The sequence below is a fragment of the Hyla sarda genome, chromosome 2, assembly GCF_029499605.1.
Source record: "Hyla sarda isolate aHylSar1 chromosome 2, aHylSar1.hap1, whole genome shotgun sequence".
Lineage (NCBI taxonomy): Eukaryota > Metazoa > Chordata > Amphibia > Anura > Hylidae > Hyla > Hyla sarda.
Window position 1 is genome coordinate 7387320 of NC_079190.1, and position 15492 is coordinate 7402811.

The 15492-nt window shown below is 41.5% G+C and overlaps 1 protein-coding gene across 1 annotated transcript in view; it reads right to left on the reverse strand.

The window, feature by feature from the left end:
- Positions 1-424: 424 nt before the first annotated feature.
- Positions 425-15492, reverse strand: part of LOC130356887 (olfactory receptor 6N1-like) — a 37759-nt gene continuing 22691 nt past the window's right edge. Inside the window, exons 2-4 of the mRNA XM_056558998.1 lie at positions 6131-6212; positions 1478-2414; positions 425-501 (exon numbers count right to left, since the gene is read on the reverse strand). Coding sequence (XP_056414973.1) covers positions 425-501; positions 1478-2414; positions 6131-6212 — 1096 coding nt within the window. The remainder of the gene's footprint in view (positions 502-1477; positions 2415-6130; positions 6213-15492) is intronic.

The following is a 15492-nucleotide window of genomic DNA, read 5'->3' on the forward strand; positions in this document are numbered from 1 at the left end:
GCAAGTCAATATTTGTTTTACCTGTTAAAAACTAGAGAATGTATTTGGCCATTTAGTGGCCATATTGTCAACCTAGTATCATTGCTCTCCAGAATGCAATAACTTGAGGGTCCCATGTCTATTAAACTATATCATTCTGAACATTATGCCCTATATATATATATATATATATATATATATATACATATATATATATATATATATATATATATATATATATATTTATTTATTTTTATTCACTACACCAATAAGGCTAAACCAAAAGTTTAAACAACATTGAACACATTTGGGACCTGAATCTATGTTGCTTGTGTACCTTTATGAAAGCTCATTTAATAGAACACTTAACTAAGAGCTCTAGTGGTTAATCACAGGATGGTTCCTTTGCTACTTCAACCTCTGTTACTACAGTCCCCCATCCATTTTAGTACCCTTCGAACACCTGCTTAGTTGCCACTAATACATTAATTGGAACTATCAACCCAAGTTTGGAAACCTGCCCCTTATTTTGTGTACCTTTTTACTTAACATCTGATTAGCCCCTTTATTGCATGCAGGACTGCTCCACCTTCTTGGTCTCCCATTTCCTGTCAGCCATGTCATCCACCCCTTAGTTTCCTGTTCCCATGAGGTCATGGTCAAAGGTCATAAATTCTTAGCATTTAAAAAAAAAAATTTATTAACGGATGTTTTGGTGTAGTTGATATAATTTTTATTGTATTTTATGTGTTTGTTTGGTATCCTCACATAGAATGCTTGTTTACCTTCAGGGTCATCACTTTGTAAGTATTCAAAGAAAAGTTTGTGTATTACCTGTTATTGTAAGAACATGATGAAGAGGTTAGTTCTTCCTCGAAAAACATTGTCCAATCTGTTCCCAATAAATCTTTATCATTTTACATACCTGTAAGGGTTGTTTGAGTTTAGTACTCCCAACCAGAGACTGTAAGTATCCCTTGTTATCCCGCTACGTCCCGTAATTGGTCTCCGATTGTTGGCTGCTTCTTTGTGTCCCTTCTTGGACCCATGACTGGGTAATGGCTGCGACCGCAAATCCATGCTACACACTGTTGAATTTGATACCTTATATCCACTTTGATATTGCGCTTGAATCTTGACAAGCATAGATGGGCGCCCTACCTTACTTGCACGCTACCTGTCTTGCACCCGGATAACGGAATATAATGCACCCTCTTCTATTTTCCTTTGCATATGAATGTAGAACCCCTAGAACTGTACTAGAATATTACTGAGCCATAATGTTGTCCTGAGCACAAGAATGGATCTAAATTTAGGTGGATAAAAATTTCGAGACTTATCTACTGATTTTTTTAGGCCCATAGAGTAACATTGTCGGATTTGGTGGCCACTTAAATAAAAACAAAAGATATTTAGAATAAATAAACAAAATCAGACATTAAAAATGACAAAGAATATACAATATATCGGTGCTATTTTGTATTAAAGTGGAATTTCTTCTTGAAAGCTTCTTTAATGTCCTTGTTCCTGAGGCTGTATATAATCGGATTCATCATAGGTGTTAATACTGTGTATAGTAAGGCCACCAGAGAGTCCACATCTGAGGAGTAGGAAGCCTGTGGCCGGACATACATGAAGATTAGTGGTAAGAAGAAGATACTGACCACGGCAAAGTGTGAGGCACACGTGGAAAACGTCTTCACGCGTCTTTTTTTGGAATTCATTTTGAGAATGCTTAATATGATTTTAATGTACGAAATAACCACTAGGGTAAATGATATTAGAAGAATAAATGCTCCGATGGAGGAACCGACTGCTACGTTGAAGGAGGTGTCGGTGCAGACCAACTGCAACAATGGTGGATGGTCACAGTAGTAATGATGGATGATATTAGGGCCACAAAACGGTAACTTCAAGGCTAAGATTAAGACGGGTAGTGGAGCGAGAAAGCCACCTGACCACGTCATAGCCATCAACTGTAGATACCATCTCTTAGTCATAATGGTCGAATAATGTAAAGGAGAACAGATGGCGACATATCGGTCATAAGCCATTACCGTCAGAAGTAAACATTCTGTTGCTGTTAAAGACTCAAAGACGTACATTTGAGCAAAGCAACCAGTATAAGAAATGGTGTTGAGGTTCATCGAGAACTTGGCCAACATCTTCGGGATGGTCACTGTTGCGTAACTCAAATCAAGGAAAGATAAATTACTGACAAAGAAATACATAGGAGTATGGAGCCGTCGGTCAAGAATGACCAAGATTAAGATACTTCCATTTCCAGTGATAGTGAACAGGTATATACAGAAAAACACACAGAAGAGTAGGATGGGATACTTCTGAAGACTTGGGAAGCCATAGATGATGAATTCGGTTACATGAGTTGTGGTCAGATTAGGAGAAACTGCTGACTGAAGGTAAGCCTCATCCACCTGGTGAAGAATAATCAAATAGAAAAACATGAATATGATGGAGAGCAGTGATGGAGGAGGTGGTTGTGTCAGCTTTATTCTCTTATTTGCCAGGGCCTCTCACAACCATTCTCCCTTTACTGACCTAAAGATGCAGATTTAGACCATGTCTTGGAGGCTAATGTATCAGATGGTCGTTTATTCTGGCTGGTGACCTCTCACTTCCCTGTCACGGACACCTCACCAAGTATAGGACACGCTTGTCTGGCTGACCTAATAGTCAGTCACTCATGTCTGGAGTGCATGTTGATCTGCTTATCCACTGGACCCCACTTATATGCCTGATTCTCCTGTCACCTGAGCATCAGCTTTTTCGGCTGTATCAATGTCATTCCCCATTAGGGTCTCTTTAATAGCTCTTGGCTTGGTAACTCTTACCTTTTCAATCGGGCCAAGTAGCAGTCTATCAGGGCATTCCTGTAATATTTATCACTGATGTTATTGCCGCCCCTGCAAGGTGCTACTCTAGATGCTTGCCTTCCAGTGCCTAATGGCAAATATGGCCTTGGGAGTTGTTTTTGCTATACAGTAACAGTGCCCCTTAGTGCGCAATAAAGCCTTCTTGTACTCACACAGAAAAAATGTCCTCCCGACATTATTATTGTTGTAACACCTGCGCTCCAGCTGGACACGCCGGCAGTGAGTGCTCTCTGCTTATGTCCCCGCTGCCGGTGGGGCTGGGATTCGCATCGCGGGACACGCCTGCATGTGAATCCCAGCCCGTCACTCACCTCCCTCATCTTCGGCTTCTCCGTGTCCTTGCAGCTCCGGCGCGCAAGCCCCTGTCTCCTAGGGTTCGCAAGCGCCGGAGCTCTTTCAGTGCTCAATTAATCAAGTGTCTACTCCTGAGCCCTGTCCTTAAATATCAGCTCCTCCTTTGGTTCCCTGACGGATCTTTGATTACCTTGTGCCATAGTGAAAGTCCTGTGTCCCTGTTACCGTGTACCTGTTCCTTGCTACCTTACCTCCCTGCACCTGTGTTACCTGCCCTGATCTACTGCCATCTTGCCATGTCCTGCCAGTCTCCTTCTGTGCCATGCCACCTCCCAGCTACTTGTGTGGACGAGTCATGCCAGGGGTAGCGACCTGGGTGCCGCCTGCAGTAGCAAGACCATCCCGCTTTGTGGCGGGCTCTGGTGAAAGCCAGCGGCACTTTAGACTCCGCTCCCTGGCACGGCTCACGTCATTATCCTCACAGGCCCAGAGGATCCAACACCTGCCGTGTCCTGTTACAATTATTTACCTATACCCCCCTACTCAATAAAATTGCCCCACTTTAGTGCCCTCCTGACAGTAATAGTGCCCCAACACAGTTTAGGTACCTCCTCAGTGCCCCATATAATTGAAGTACACATTTAGGGTGGGTTTACACAGACATAAAGAAGCACCCATGTCAAGCAATGCACCACTGCACTCTAACTAGCGTGGTGCATTCGGGCGCAATGACATCACTACATCATGCCATTTGTATTGAGTCTCGTAGACAGTGAACCTGACCTGTCTGCAGTCTACTAGATTGTTTAGCTCTCTCCAGGTGCCGTCTTTGGATGGGGTCTAAGCAGGTCCATGCAAAGTTCAGCTATAAATTCTGAAAAAATAAATGTTATTTCATTGAACATAAAATAGTCCACACAAACGTGCGAATTGTATTGGCTTCACACATATACATATATTTTATATTCACACACTGCATATAATTAGGTACACACAGTAACAGCTATGAAACTCAGCAGAAGACAAGTTTTTCATAGAATTAAAGGGGTACTCTGGTGAAACACTTTTTTTTATTTTTATTTTTTTTAAATCAACTGGTGCCAGAAAGTTAAACAGATTTGTAAATTACTTCTATTAAAAAATCTTAATCCTTCCTGTACTTATTAGCTGCTGAATACTACAGTGGAAATTCTTTTCCGTTTGAAACACAGAGCTCTCTGCTGACATCTCTGTTCATTTTTAGGAACTGTCCAGGGTAAAAGGAAATCCCCATAGCAAACATATGCTGTTCTGGACAGTTCCTAAAATGGACAGAGATGTCAGCAGAGAGCACTGTGCTCGTGATGTCAGCGGACAGTTCTGTGTTTCAAAAAGAAAATAATTTCCACTGTAGTATTCAGCAGCTAATAAGTACAGGAAGGATTAAGATTTTTTAATAGAAGCAATTTACAAATCTGTTTAACTTTCTGGCACCAGTTGATTAAAAAAAAAAAAAAAGTTTTTCACCGGAGTACCCCTTTAATGAATAGCACACAGAGTTTTAAATCTATCGTCCATTATAAATATCCTTTTTATTTTGTCAGGAAATCCCACCGTAAATATCAAGGTCTGGCATTGTATATTCTTAAAGGGGTATTCCGGGCAAAAACATTTTATTCCTTGTCCAAAGGATAGGGGATAAGATGTCTGATCTCGGGGAGCCCGCTGCTGAGACCCCCCCCCCCCCCGCGATCTCCCTGCAGCACCCGCATTCTATGCGGGTGCTGAGGCTCCTGTTTCGGAAACCTCCGGGTTTCCGGTACTGGGGACGTGACGTCTCGCCACGCCCCCTCCATTCGTGTCTATGGGAGGGGGCTTGATGGCCGCCCCCTCCATTCATGTCTATGGGAGGGGGCTTGATGGCCGCCCCCTCCATTCATGTCTATGGGAGGGGGCTCGATGGCCGCCCCTTCCATTCATGTCTATGGGAGGGGGCTTGATGGCCGCCCCCTCCATTCATGTCTATGGGAGGGGGCGTGACGGCCGTCACGCCCCCTCCCATAGACATGAATGGAGGGGGCGGCCATCAAGCCCCCTCCCATAGACATGAATGGAGGGGGCGTGGGGTGATGTCACGTCCCCAGTCCTGGAAACCCAGAGGATAGGGGATAAGATGTCAGATCACGGGGAGCCCGCTGCTGAGACCCCCCGCGATCTCACTGCAGCACCCGCATTCTATGCTGAGTCTCCAGTTTTGGAAACCTCCGGGTTTCCGGGACTGGGTACGTGACATCACACCACGGCCCCTGCATTCATGTCTATGGGAGGGGGCGTGACGGCCGCCCCATCCATCCATGTCTATGGGAGGGGGCGTGATGGCCATCACGCCCCCTCCCATAGACATGAATGGAGGGGGAGTGGCGTGACGTCACGCACCCAGTCCCAGAAACCCGGAGGTTTCCGAAACTGGAGACTCAGCACCCGCATAGAATGCGGGTGCTGCAGGGAGATTGCGGGGGGTCTCAGCAGCGGGCTTCCCGCGATCAGTCATCTCATCCCCTATCCTTTGGATAAGGGATAAAATGTTTTTGCCCGGAATACCCCTTTAAGTCTTTATCGTGATAGCAAAAGGACAGCCATTTTGAGTGGATCTTAAATATTACCATATACTTAGTTGGTTGATTGTAACTGTAACACCATAACTTTTTTAGTCATAAACATTCAATCCTACAAATCAAGTTGCCGGTAATTGTTCATGTAGAGAAGGTACAATCATATCACTATGGTTTTGTCTAGTTCTTCGGATTGGAGCTGGGTCTGTCCTCGATAATCAGACATTAGGCCCAATTTCAAGAAAGAGGACTTGTCTCCAAACCGGTTGTCAAGTTTGTTTGAAGGACAAAATTTCCTTTCTTATTTTTCTCTATATTTTTGGTATTGAAATGTGTAACTCTTAGGTCCTGGAAGCCCCATTGGATGATTACCTTATCAAGAAAGCCAACTAAAAGAGCCGGAAGATACTGTTTTTGGGGGTAACCTGTCTCCATATTTGTTGTAAATACATACCTGTGGACATAATTAATACATAGTCCATGAGTTATAATAGTTTCACCAAAAGAGAGAGGGAAGAAATCAGGAGGCATCAGATGAAAGACACATGAATCGGGACCATGAAAAGTCCAGGAGAAATCCTTTCTAATGCAGCCATGTGTGTGATAGGACAGTATATTGACAAGACAATGGCTACATATGACAACTCCTTCTTCCCCTCTTTCCATGTGAGGTTCTATCTCACATGTGTCTGGTAATGTACAAATAGATCTTATTTAAGATCATTTTAAAATGTGGATTACATTACATAAATTTGGAAGGGTGAAAAGACCTTTTTTTTATTTTAACCCCTTAAAGGGGTACTCCGGTGAAAACCTTTTTTCTTTTAAATCAACTGGTGGCAGAAAGTTAAACATATTTGTAAATGACTTCTATTAAAAAATCTTAATCCTTCCAGTACTTATTAGCTGCTGAATGCTACAGAGGAAATGTCTTTCTTTTTGGAACACTGATGATATCACGAGCACAGTGCTCTCTGCTGACATCTCTCTCCATTTTAGCAACCGTGCATAGCAGACGTATGCTAAGGGCAGCATGGTGGCTCAGTGGTTAGTACTGCTGCCTTGCAGTGCTGGGGAATTGGGTTCAAATCCCACTAAGGACAACAATAAATAAAGCGTTATTATTATAATAACGTCAGCAGAGAGAACTGTGCTCGTGATGTCATCAGAGAGCATTGCAAAAAGAAAAGAATTTCCTCTGTAGTATTCAGCAGCTAATAAGTACAGGAAGGATTAAGATTTTTTTTATAGAAGTCATTTACAAATATGTTTAACTTTCTGCCACCAGTTGATTTAAAAGAAAAAAGGTTTTCACCGGAGTACCCCTTTAAGGAGCATTTTCATTTTTTCCTCATCACCTTCTAAAAATCATAACGCTTTCAATGTTGCGCATAAAATTCCATATGATGGCTTATTTTTTGCGCCACCAATTCTATATTAAAGTGAAATTAGTTATTTTACCAAAAAATCCACGGTGAAATGGAAAAAAAAAATTCATTGTGCGACAAAATTGAAGAAAAAATTTCATTTTGTAAATTTTGGGGGCTTCCGTTTCTACGCAGTACATTTTTCGGTAAAAATGACACCTTATCATTATTCTGTAGGTCCATATGATTAAAATGATCCCCTACTTATATAGGTTTGATTTTATCGCACTTCTGAAAAAAATCATAACTACATGCAGGAAAATGTATTCGTAAAAAAATTCTCATCTTCTGACCCCTATAACTTTTTTATTTTTCTGTGTACGGGCTGGTATGAGGACTCATGTTTTGCGCCGTGTTCTGAAGTTTTTATCGGTACCATGTTTGTATTTATCGGACTTTTCGATTGCTTTTTATTCATTTTTTCATTATATAAAAAGTGACCAAAAATACGCTATTTTGGACATTGGAATGTTTTTGCACATACACCATTGACCATGTGGTTTAATTAACTATATATTTTTATAGTTTGGACATTTACGCACATGGCGATACCACATATGTTTATTTTTATTTACACAGTTTTTTCTATGGGAAAAGCTTTGCATGGATCAGCGTTCTAAGGGCTTGATTGCTCAAACCTGTAGCCTGTAGCACAATCGGACACGACAGAGCAAGGTAAGGGGGCCTCCGCTCGCATCCTAGCTGATCAGGACACCGCAATTTTATCACGATAGTCCCGATCAGCCTGACTGAGCTGCCGGGAAGCGTTTACGTTCATTTTAGATGCGGCGATCAACTTTCATTGCCGCGTCTGAAGGGTTAATAGCCTGCGGCACAACGATCGGTGCCACACGCTATTAGTCAAGGGTCCCGACTATCATTAGCAGCCGGGACCGACCCGGTATGATGCGGGGTCACGGCGTGACCCCATTTTAAATACCGGGAGCGGGCACAGGGCGTACAGGTACACCCTGCGTTCTTAAGAGGTTAAAATCCAGGTTGAGATTGTAAAGTTCTAGTATATGATCACTTCTCCTTCTTCTGCAGAACTGGGCGTGTTCTATCCATATCAGTGCACTCATATGATGCCTATAGCATAGTGTATGATAAATCCTCCACTTAAGGACTGAGGGGTTTTCGGTTTTTGCACTTTCGTTTTTTCCTCCTCACCTTTTAAAAATCATAACCCTTTCAATTTTGCACCTAAAAATCCATATGATGGCTTATTTTTTGCACCACCAATTCTACTTTGCAATGACATCAGTCATTTTACCCAAAAATCTACAGCGAAACAAAAAAAAATAATCATTGTGCGACAAAATTGAAGAAAAAATGTAATTTTGTAACTTTTGGGGGCTTCCGTTTCTATGCAGTACATTTTTCAGTAAAAATGACACCTTCTCTTTATTGTGTAGGTCCATACGGTTAAAATGATACCCTACTTATATAGGTTTGATTTTGTCGTACTTCTGGAAAAAATCATAACTACATGCACGGAAATTTATACGATTAAAATTGTCATCTTCTGACCTCTATAACTTTTTTACTTTTCTGCGTATGGGGCGGTATGAGTGCTCATTTTTTTTGCACCGTGATCTGGCGTTTTTAGCGGTATCATTTTTGTATTGATCGGACTTTTGGATCGCTTTTTATTCATTTTTTCATGATATAAAAAGCGACCAAAAATAAGTTATTTTGGACTTTTGAATTTTTTTGCGCACACGCCATTGACTGTGCGGTTTAATTAATGATTTATAGTTCAGACATTTACACACGTGGCGATACCACATATGTTTATTTTTATTTTCATTTACACAGTTTTTTTTTTATGGGAAAAGGGGGGTGATTTGAACTTTTATTAGGGAAGGGGTTAAATGACCTTTGTTAACTTTTTTTTTTCACTTTTTTTTTGCAGTGTTATAGTTCCCATAGGGACCTATAACCCTGCACACACTGATCATTGTTATCCCATAGGGACCTATAACACTGAACACACTGATCTCCTATGCTGATCCCTGCAAAGCCATAGCTTTGCACGGATCAGCGAGATAGGGGCTTGATTGCTCAAGCCTGTAGTTCAGGCTTGGAGCAATCAAACCCCGATCGGATGCCGTGGACACAGGTAAGGAGACCTCCGCCTGCGTCCAAGCTGATCGGAACATCGCGATTTTATCGCGATGTCCCGATCAGCCCGACTGAGCTGACGGGAAGCGTTTACTTTAGTTTTCAGACGTCTGATGGGTTAACAGCGGGCGGCACACCGATCGGTGCTACACGCTGTTGGCCCAGGGTCCCGGCTATCGTTAGCAGCCGGGACCGACCCGGTATGATGCGGGGTCACGGCGTGACCCCGTTTTTAACACCGGGAGCGGGCTCAGGACGTACAGGTACGGCCTAAGTCCTTAAGGGGTTAAACATTTACCAGAATTGTGTGGTCAGTGAGAAGTGGGCGGAGTGTTTATACAAGTCACCTTCATTTTATATACAGAATCTAGACATTAGGTATTTGCTAATTATTTATATAATTTCATCTGATGTTCTCACGTATGATACTGAACCAACCTTTGTAACTGATGTTATACTGTGAAATAGTTACTTACTTCTGTAACTTTAATATTAAATTAATTAATATTAGGCATATGTTCATATGTTTGATGATTCATATTGATAAATATAATCATTGTATTTATATATTCATTGATGTTTATTAATTGTAACCAATAAATCTGCACATTTCTATATTACCTGCGTACTATTTTATGATATTGCAAAAAGTACCGCCTGGCGCCAAGAAATGTGCTTAAAAGACAATTCTAGGTAATGTTTACCGTATTTTTCACCGTATAAGACGCACTTTTTCTTACCCAAAACTGGGGGGAAAAAGGTGCGTCTTATACGGCGAATACACCCCTATCGCGGCGGTCCCTGCAGCCATCAACGGCCGAGACCCGCGGCTAATACAGGACGTTACCGATCGCGGTGATGCCCTGTATTAACCCTTCAGACGCGGCGATCAAAGCTGACCGCCGCGTCTGAAGGGAAAGTGACAATAACCCGGCTGTTCAGCGATTTCACCGCGGCGGTCCCGAACAGCCCGACTGAATAGCCGGGTTAGTGCTTACAGGACACCGGGAGGGACCTTACCTGCCTCCTCTGTGTCTTCTTTGTTCAGGGATCCCCTGTATGGCCGGCGCTCTCCTTCCTCGTCGTTGCGTACGTGCATCGGCGTGCGTAACGACGTGATGGCGACGACGGAGAGCGAGGATACCCGGCCGGCATCGGAGACGTTCCGGAGCGACGGGGACATGGCGACAGCGATGGAGCAACATCCAGGGCAGCGGTGACGGGTCCGGAGCGGCGGGGACACGTGAGTATTACCTCCTATGCAGTGGTCTTCAACCTGCGGGCCTCCAGATGTTGCAAAACTACAACTCCCAGCATGCCCGGACAGCCAACGGCTGTCCGGGCATGCTGGGAGTTGTAGTTTTGCAACATCTGGAGGTCCGCAGGTTGAAGACCACTATTGGGTTCAAAATCTTGATTTTTTTTTAGATTTTGCACCTATAAATTGGGTGTACGTCTTATACGCCGGTGCGTCCTATAGGGCGAAAAATACGGTATGTGGCAATTTATTAAGTCAAATATAAAAAAAAAATGTTGCTTACAACAGGTCATGGGTCATTATAGCGTTATGACCTACAGCGAAAACAAAGTACTGACACCTGAAAACATGGATATAGTAAAGAGGAATAAGGGAAGGTCGGGATCATGCAATAACCCCCATGGGCCCCACTATGTATGTATCTCTTTGTCCCAAAAATATTAAAAAAATATGATGCCACTACATAAGTGGGCACTGGGTTACCTTCCCTTCTTCCCCCCCCCCCCCCCCCCCCCCCACTAGCTACACCACACGGACATTGTATTCTATTGGAGCCAAACTGGTCTTAAAAGTTAATTAGATTAAATTATTAAGATTTACCATGAGTATCACTCACCTTATATAGATTTATTCCCATAGCAGGAAAAAAAAAAAGTTTAGAAATCTTTAGCAAAAATGAAAAATCTTAATGACTATTGGATTCTTTTCGTACAGAGTCTGGAGGATTTCATTTGTAGATAACGGGATTGTCTTGCCCAATGGCTAAGCTTCCTCCGAGCTTCTTACATTTCTATTTATACCGTCTTGTAATAAACTGGAGGGGTATTAATTGTGGTATTAAACCTCTGAGGAATTATTAGACCATGTGTTGATATTTTGTAACATCTGAGCCTCTTCTTATTGTTGTTGTTTGCCGCTCATATGTTTCCTCCCTCAAGGGTTAATCAAGTTTCGGTGAATGTTCCTAAAATTAACTTATACAGAAGTGACCAGAATGGTCCCCGGTGGAATCTCCCATGTAAATTATTATCGCAACGGTAATGTGAGTAAATATTGCCTGTTTAATTGTTTTAAAAACTATAGATGAAACATAAACAGTAGGTTAAAATGGTATAAGGCTAAGTTTCGACTTGTTTTTTTTTTTTTTCTGGCAGTTTTTGGAAATCTGCCACTGCGGTTTTTGAGCCAAAACCAGAAGTGTATTCAAAAGGAATAGGACATATAAAAGAAGGACTTATACTTCTCCTCCCTTATGGATCCACTTCTGACTTTGGCTCAAAAACTGCAATGGCAGATTTCCAAAAACTGCCAGATAAAAAACCAAGTGGAAACTTAACCTAAATTTGGGGGTTAGAGGGCCCAGAATGTGCAGGAAACATGGGTCACCTAAATGTAGAGGTATCTGGTTTATCCCTATCTGGTGTGGATGGCCGGGCCGCAGATTGTGTGATGGGAGAAGTAGGTCTCTCCTAGGCCCGATAGCACCAAGAGGACTGCCGCTGTATAACACTGATAGGTACCCTAGGAATTTATTCAACTACTTTTAACCTGGTTGTAAGACAGGAAAAAATAAATTTATATCAACTGGCTCCAGAAAGTTAAACAGATTTGTAAATTACTTCTATTAAAAAATCTTAATCCTTCCAATAATTATCAGCTGCTGAAGTTGAATTGTTGTTTTCTGTCTGGCAACAGTGCTCTCTGCTGACATCTCTGCTTGTCTCGGGAACTGCACAGAGTAGAAGAGGTTTGCAATGGGGATTTGCTTCTACTCTGGACAGTTCCCGAGACAGGTGTCATCAGAGAGCACTTAGACAGAAAAGAACAAGTCAACTTCATCAGCTCATAAGTACTGAAAGGATTAAGATTTTTTTTTATAGAAGTAATTTACAAATCTGTTTAACTTTCTGGAGCCAGTTGATATATATATATATAAAAAAAAAAGTTTTTTCCTGGATAACCCCATTAATGTCGAATTTTAATGCTTTTAAAAATAAAAATATAAAGGACCAAAAATTATTATTATTTTTTATTTTTTTTTGGCAGATGCCTGTTGGTGTAAAACTACACACTGAGGTATTTGAAGAAGCAATGGCTTCCACACAGACCCAAAGCCAGAGAGAGAAGGAAGAGAAAAAGCCAAATAAATTATCCTTGATTAGGATCAAGGGGTGGTGATGGCCTGTCAATGGCAAGTGTCAGTAATGGGTGGCAGCATGGGTGGTGAACTGGTGGTAGATGTAGCAAGTGGACATAAGGGATAGATTAGTGATAGATGTAGCAAATGGACAGCAGGGCTGGTGGACTGGTGATAAGTGTAGTAAGTGGACAGCAGGGGCGGTGGGCTGGTGATAAGTGTAGTAAGTGGACAGCAGGGGCGGAGGACCATGCATCATTGGTAGATGTAGCATGTGGACAAAATGGGTGGTGGACTGGTCGCAGAGGCGTCTCTAGACTTTGTGAGGCCTTAGTTGAAACTTAAACATGAGGCCCTGCATCATTTTCTGCATACTTCACATAGTAATCTCTTCAGCTGTGAGATGGTTGCGCTGTCGCTTGAAGGACCAATTTTAACTCCTTCATGACCCAGGGTTTTTCCATTTTTGCGCTTTCGTTTTTTCCTCCTTACCTTTAAAAAACCATAACTCTTTCAATTTTGCACCTAAAAATCCATATGATGGCTTATTTTTTGCGCAACCAATTCTAATTTGTAATGACATCAGTCAATTCACCCAAAAATCTACAGAGAAACAGAAAAAAAATTCATTGTGCGACAAAATTGAAGAAAAAACACAATTTTGTAACTTTTGGGGGCATCCGTTTCTACGCAGTACATTTTTCGGTAAAAATGACACTTTCTCTTTATTCTGTAGGTCCATACGGTTAAAATGATCCCCTACTTATATAGGTTTGTTTTTATTGTACTTCTGGAAAAAATCATAACTACACGCAGGAAAATTTATATGTTTAAAATTGTCATCTTCTGACCCCTATAACTTTTTTATTTTTCTGCGTATGGGATGGTATGAGGGCTAATTTTTTGCGTTGTGATCTGAAGTTTTTAGCGGTACCATTTTTGTAATGATCAGACTTTTTGATCGCTTTTTATTCATTTTTTCATGATATAAAAAGTGACCAAAAATACGCTTTTTTGGACTTTGGAATTTTTTTGTGCGTACGCCATTGACCGTACGGTTTAATTAATTATATATTTTTATAATTCGGACATTTCCGCACGCGAAGATACCTCATATGTTTATTTTTATTTACACTTTTTTTTTTAAATAGGAAAAGGGGGGTGATTCAAACTTTTATTAGGGAAGGGGTTAAATGATCTTTATTCACTTTTTTTTTGCAATGTTATAGCTTCCATAGGGACCTATAACACTGCACACACTGATCATTGTTATCCCATAGGGATCTATAACACTGCACACACTGATCTTTTACATTGATCACTGGTTTCTCATAGGAAACCAGTGATCAATGATTCTGCCGCTTGACTGCTCATGCCGGGATCTCAGGCACTGAGCAGTCATTCGGCGATCGGACAGCATGGAGGAAGGTAGGGATCCTCCGGCTGTCATGTAAGCTGTTCGGGATGCCGCGATTTTTCCGCAGCGATCCCGAGCAGCTCCCTGAGCTAACCGGCATTAGTTTACTTTCACTTTAGACGCGGCATTCAACTTTGAATGCCGTGTCTAAAGGGTTAATAGCGCGCGGAACCGCGATCACTGCCGCACGCTATTAGCCACGGGTCCTGGCTGTTGCTAGGTGCTGGGCCCGACCCGCTATGACGAGGGGCAACGCCGTGGCCCCACGTTATAGAATGGGAGCCGACCCATGACATACATGTATGCCATGGGTCGGGAAGGGGTTAAGTGTTAGTGGGGTAGATATTAGAACAGGGGGGTAACTAGTGTCCCGTGGGCCTCAAGGAAAATTCTTTCCAGTACACCGAGACCACGATCAGCAATAATACAAGGAGGAATATTATCACCATACATATTACTATCAAACTGTTACTAACCTAATCCTGTATACTGAGACCAATATTACCAATAATACCAGTATACAAGGAAGAATTAAAGGAGATTCATCAAAACCTGTGTAAAGGAAAAGTTAATCAGTTGCCCATAGCAACCAATCAGCTTGCCTCTTTCATTTTGAAAAGGGCCTGGGAGAAATGAAAGAAGCAACATGATTGGTTGCTATGGGCAAATGGTTAACTTTTCCTCTACACTGGTTTTGATGAATATCCCCCATTTTCTCTATACATATTACCATCATACTGTTACTGACTAAATCCTGTGTACTGAGATCAATATTACCAATAATCCCAGTATAAAAGGAGAAATAATGTCACCATACATATTACCATCATACTGTTACTGACTAAATCCTGTGTACTGAGATCAATATTACCAATAATCCCAGTATAAAAGGAGAAATAATATCACCATACATATTACCATCATACTGTTACTGACTAAATCCTGTATACTGATACCAATATTACAAATAATCCCAGTATACAAGGAGAAATAATATCACAATACATATTAACATCATCCTGTTACTGACCAAATCTGGTATACTGAGACCAATATTACCTATAATACCAGTAGATAAAGAGGAATATTACCACCATACATGTTACCATCATACTGTTACTGACTAAATCCTGTATGATTAGACCAATATTACCAATAATACCAGTATACAAGGAGGAATATTATCACCAGTGTACAAGGAGGAATATTATCTCTATACATATTACCATCATACTGATACTGACTAAATCCTGTGTACTGAGATCAATATTAGCAATAATCCCAATATAAAAGGAGAAATAATATCACCGTACATATTACCATCATACTGTTACTGACTAAATCCTGTATACTGATACCAATATTACAAAT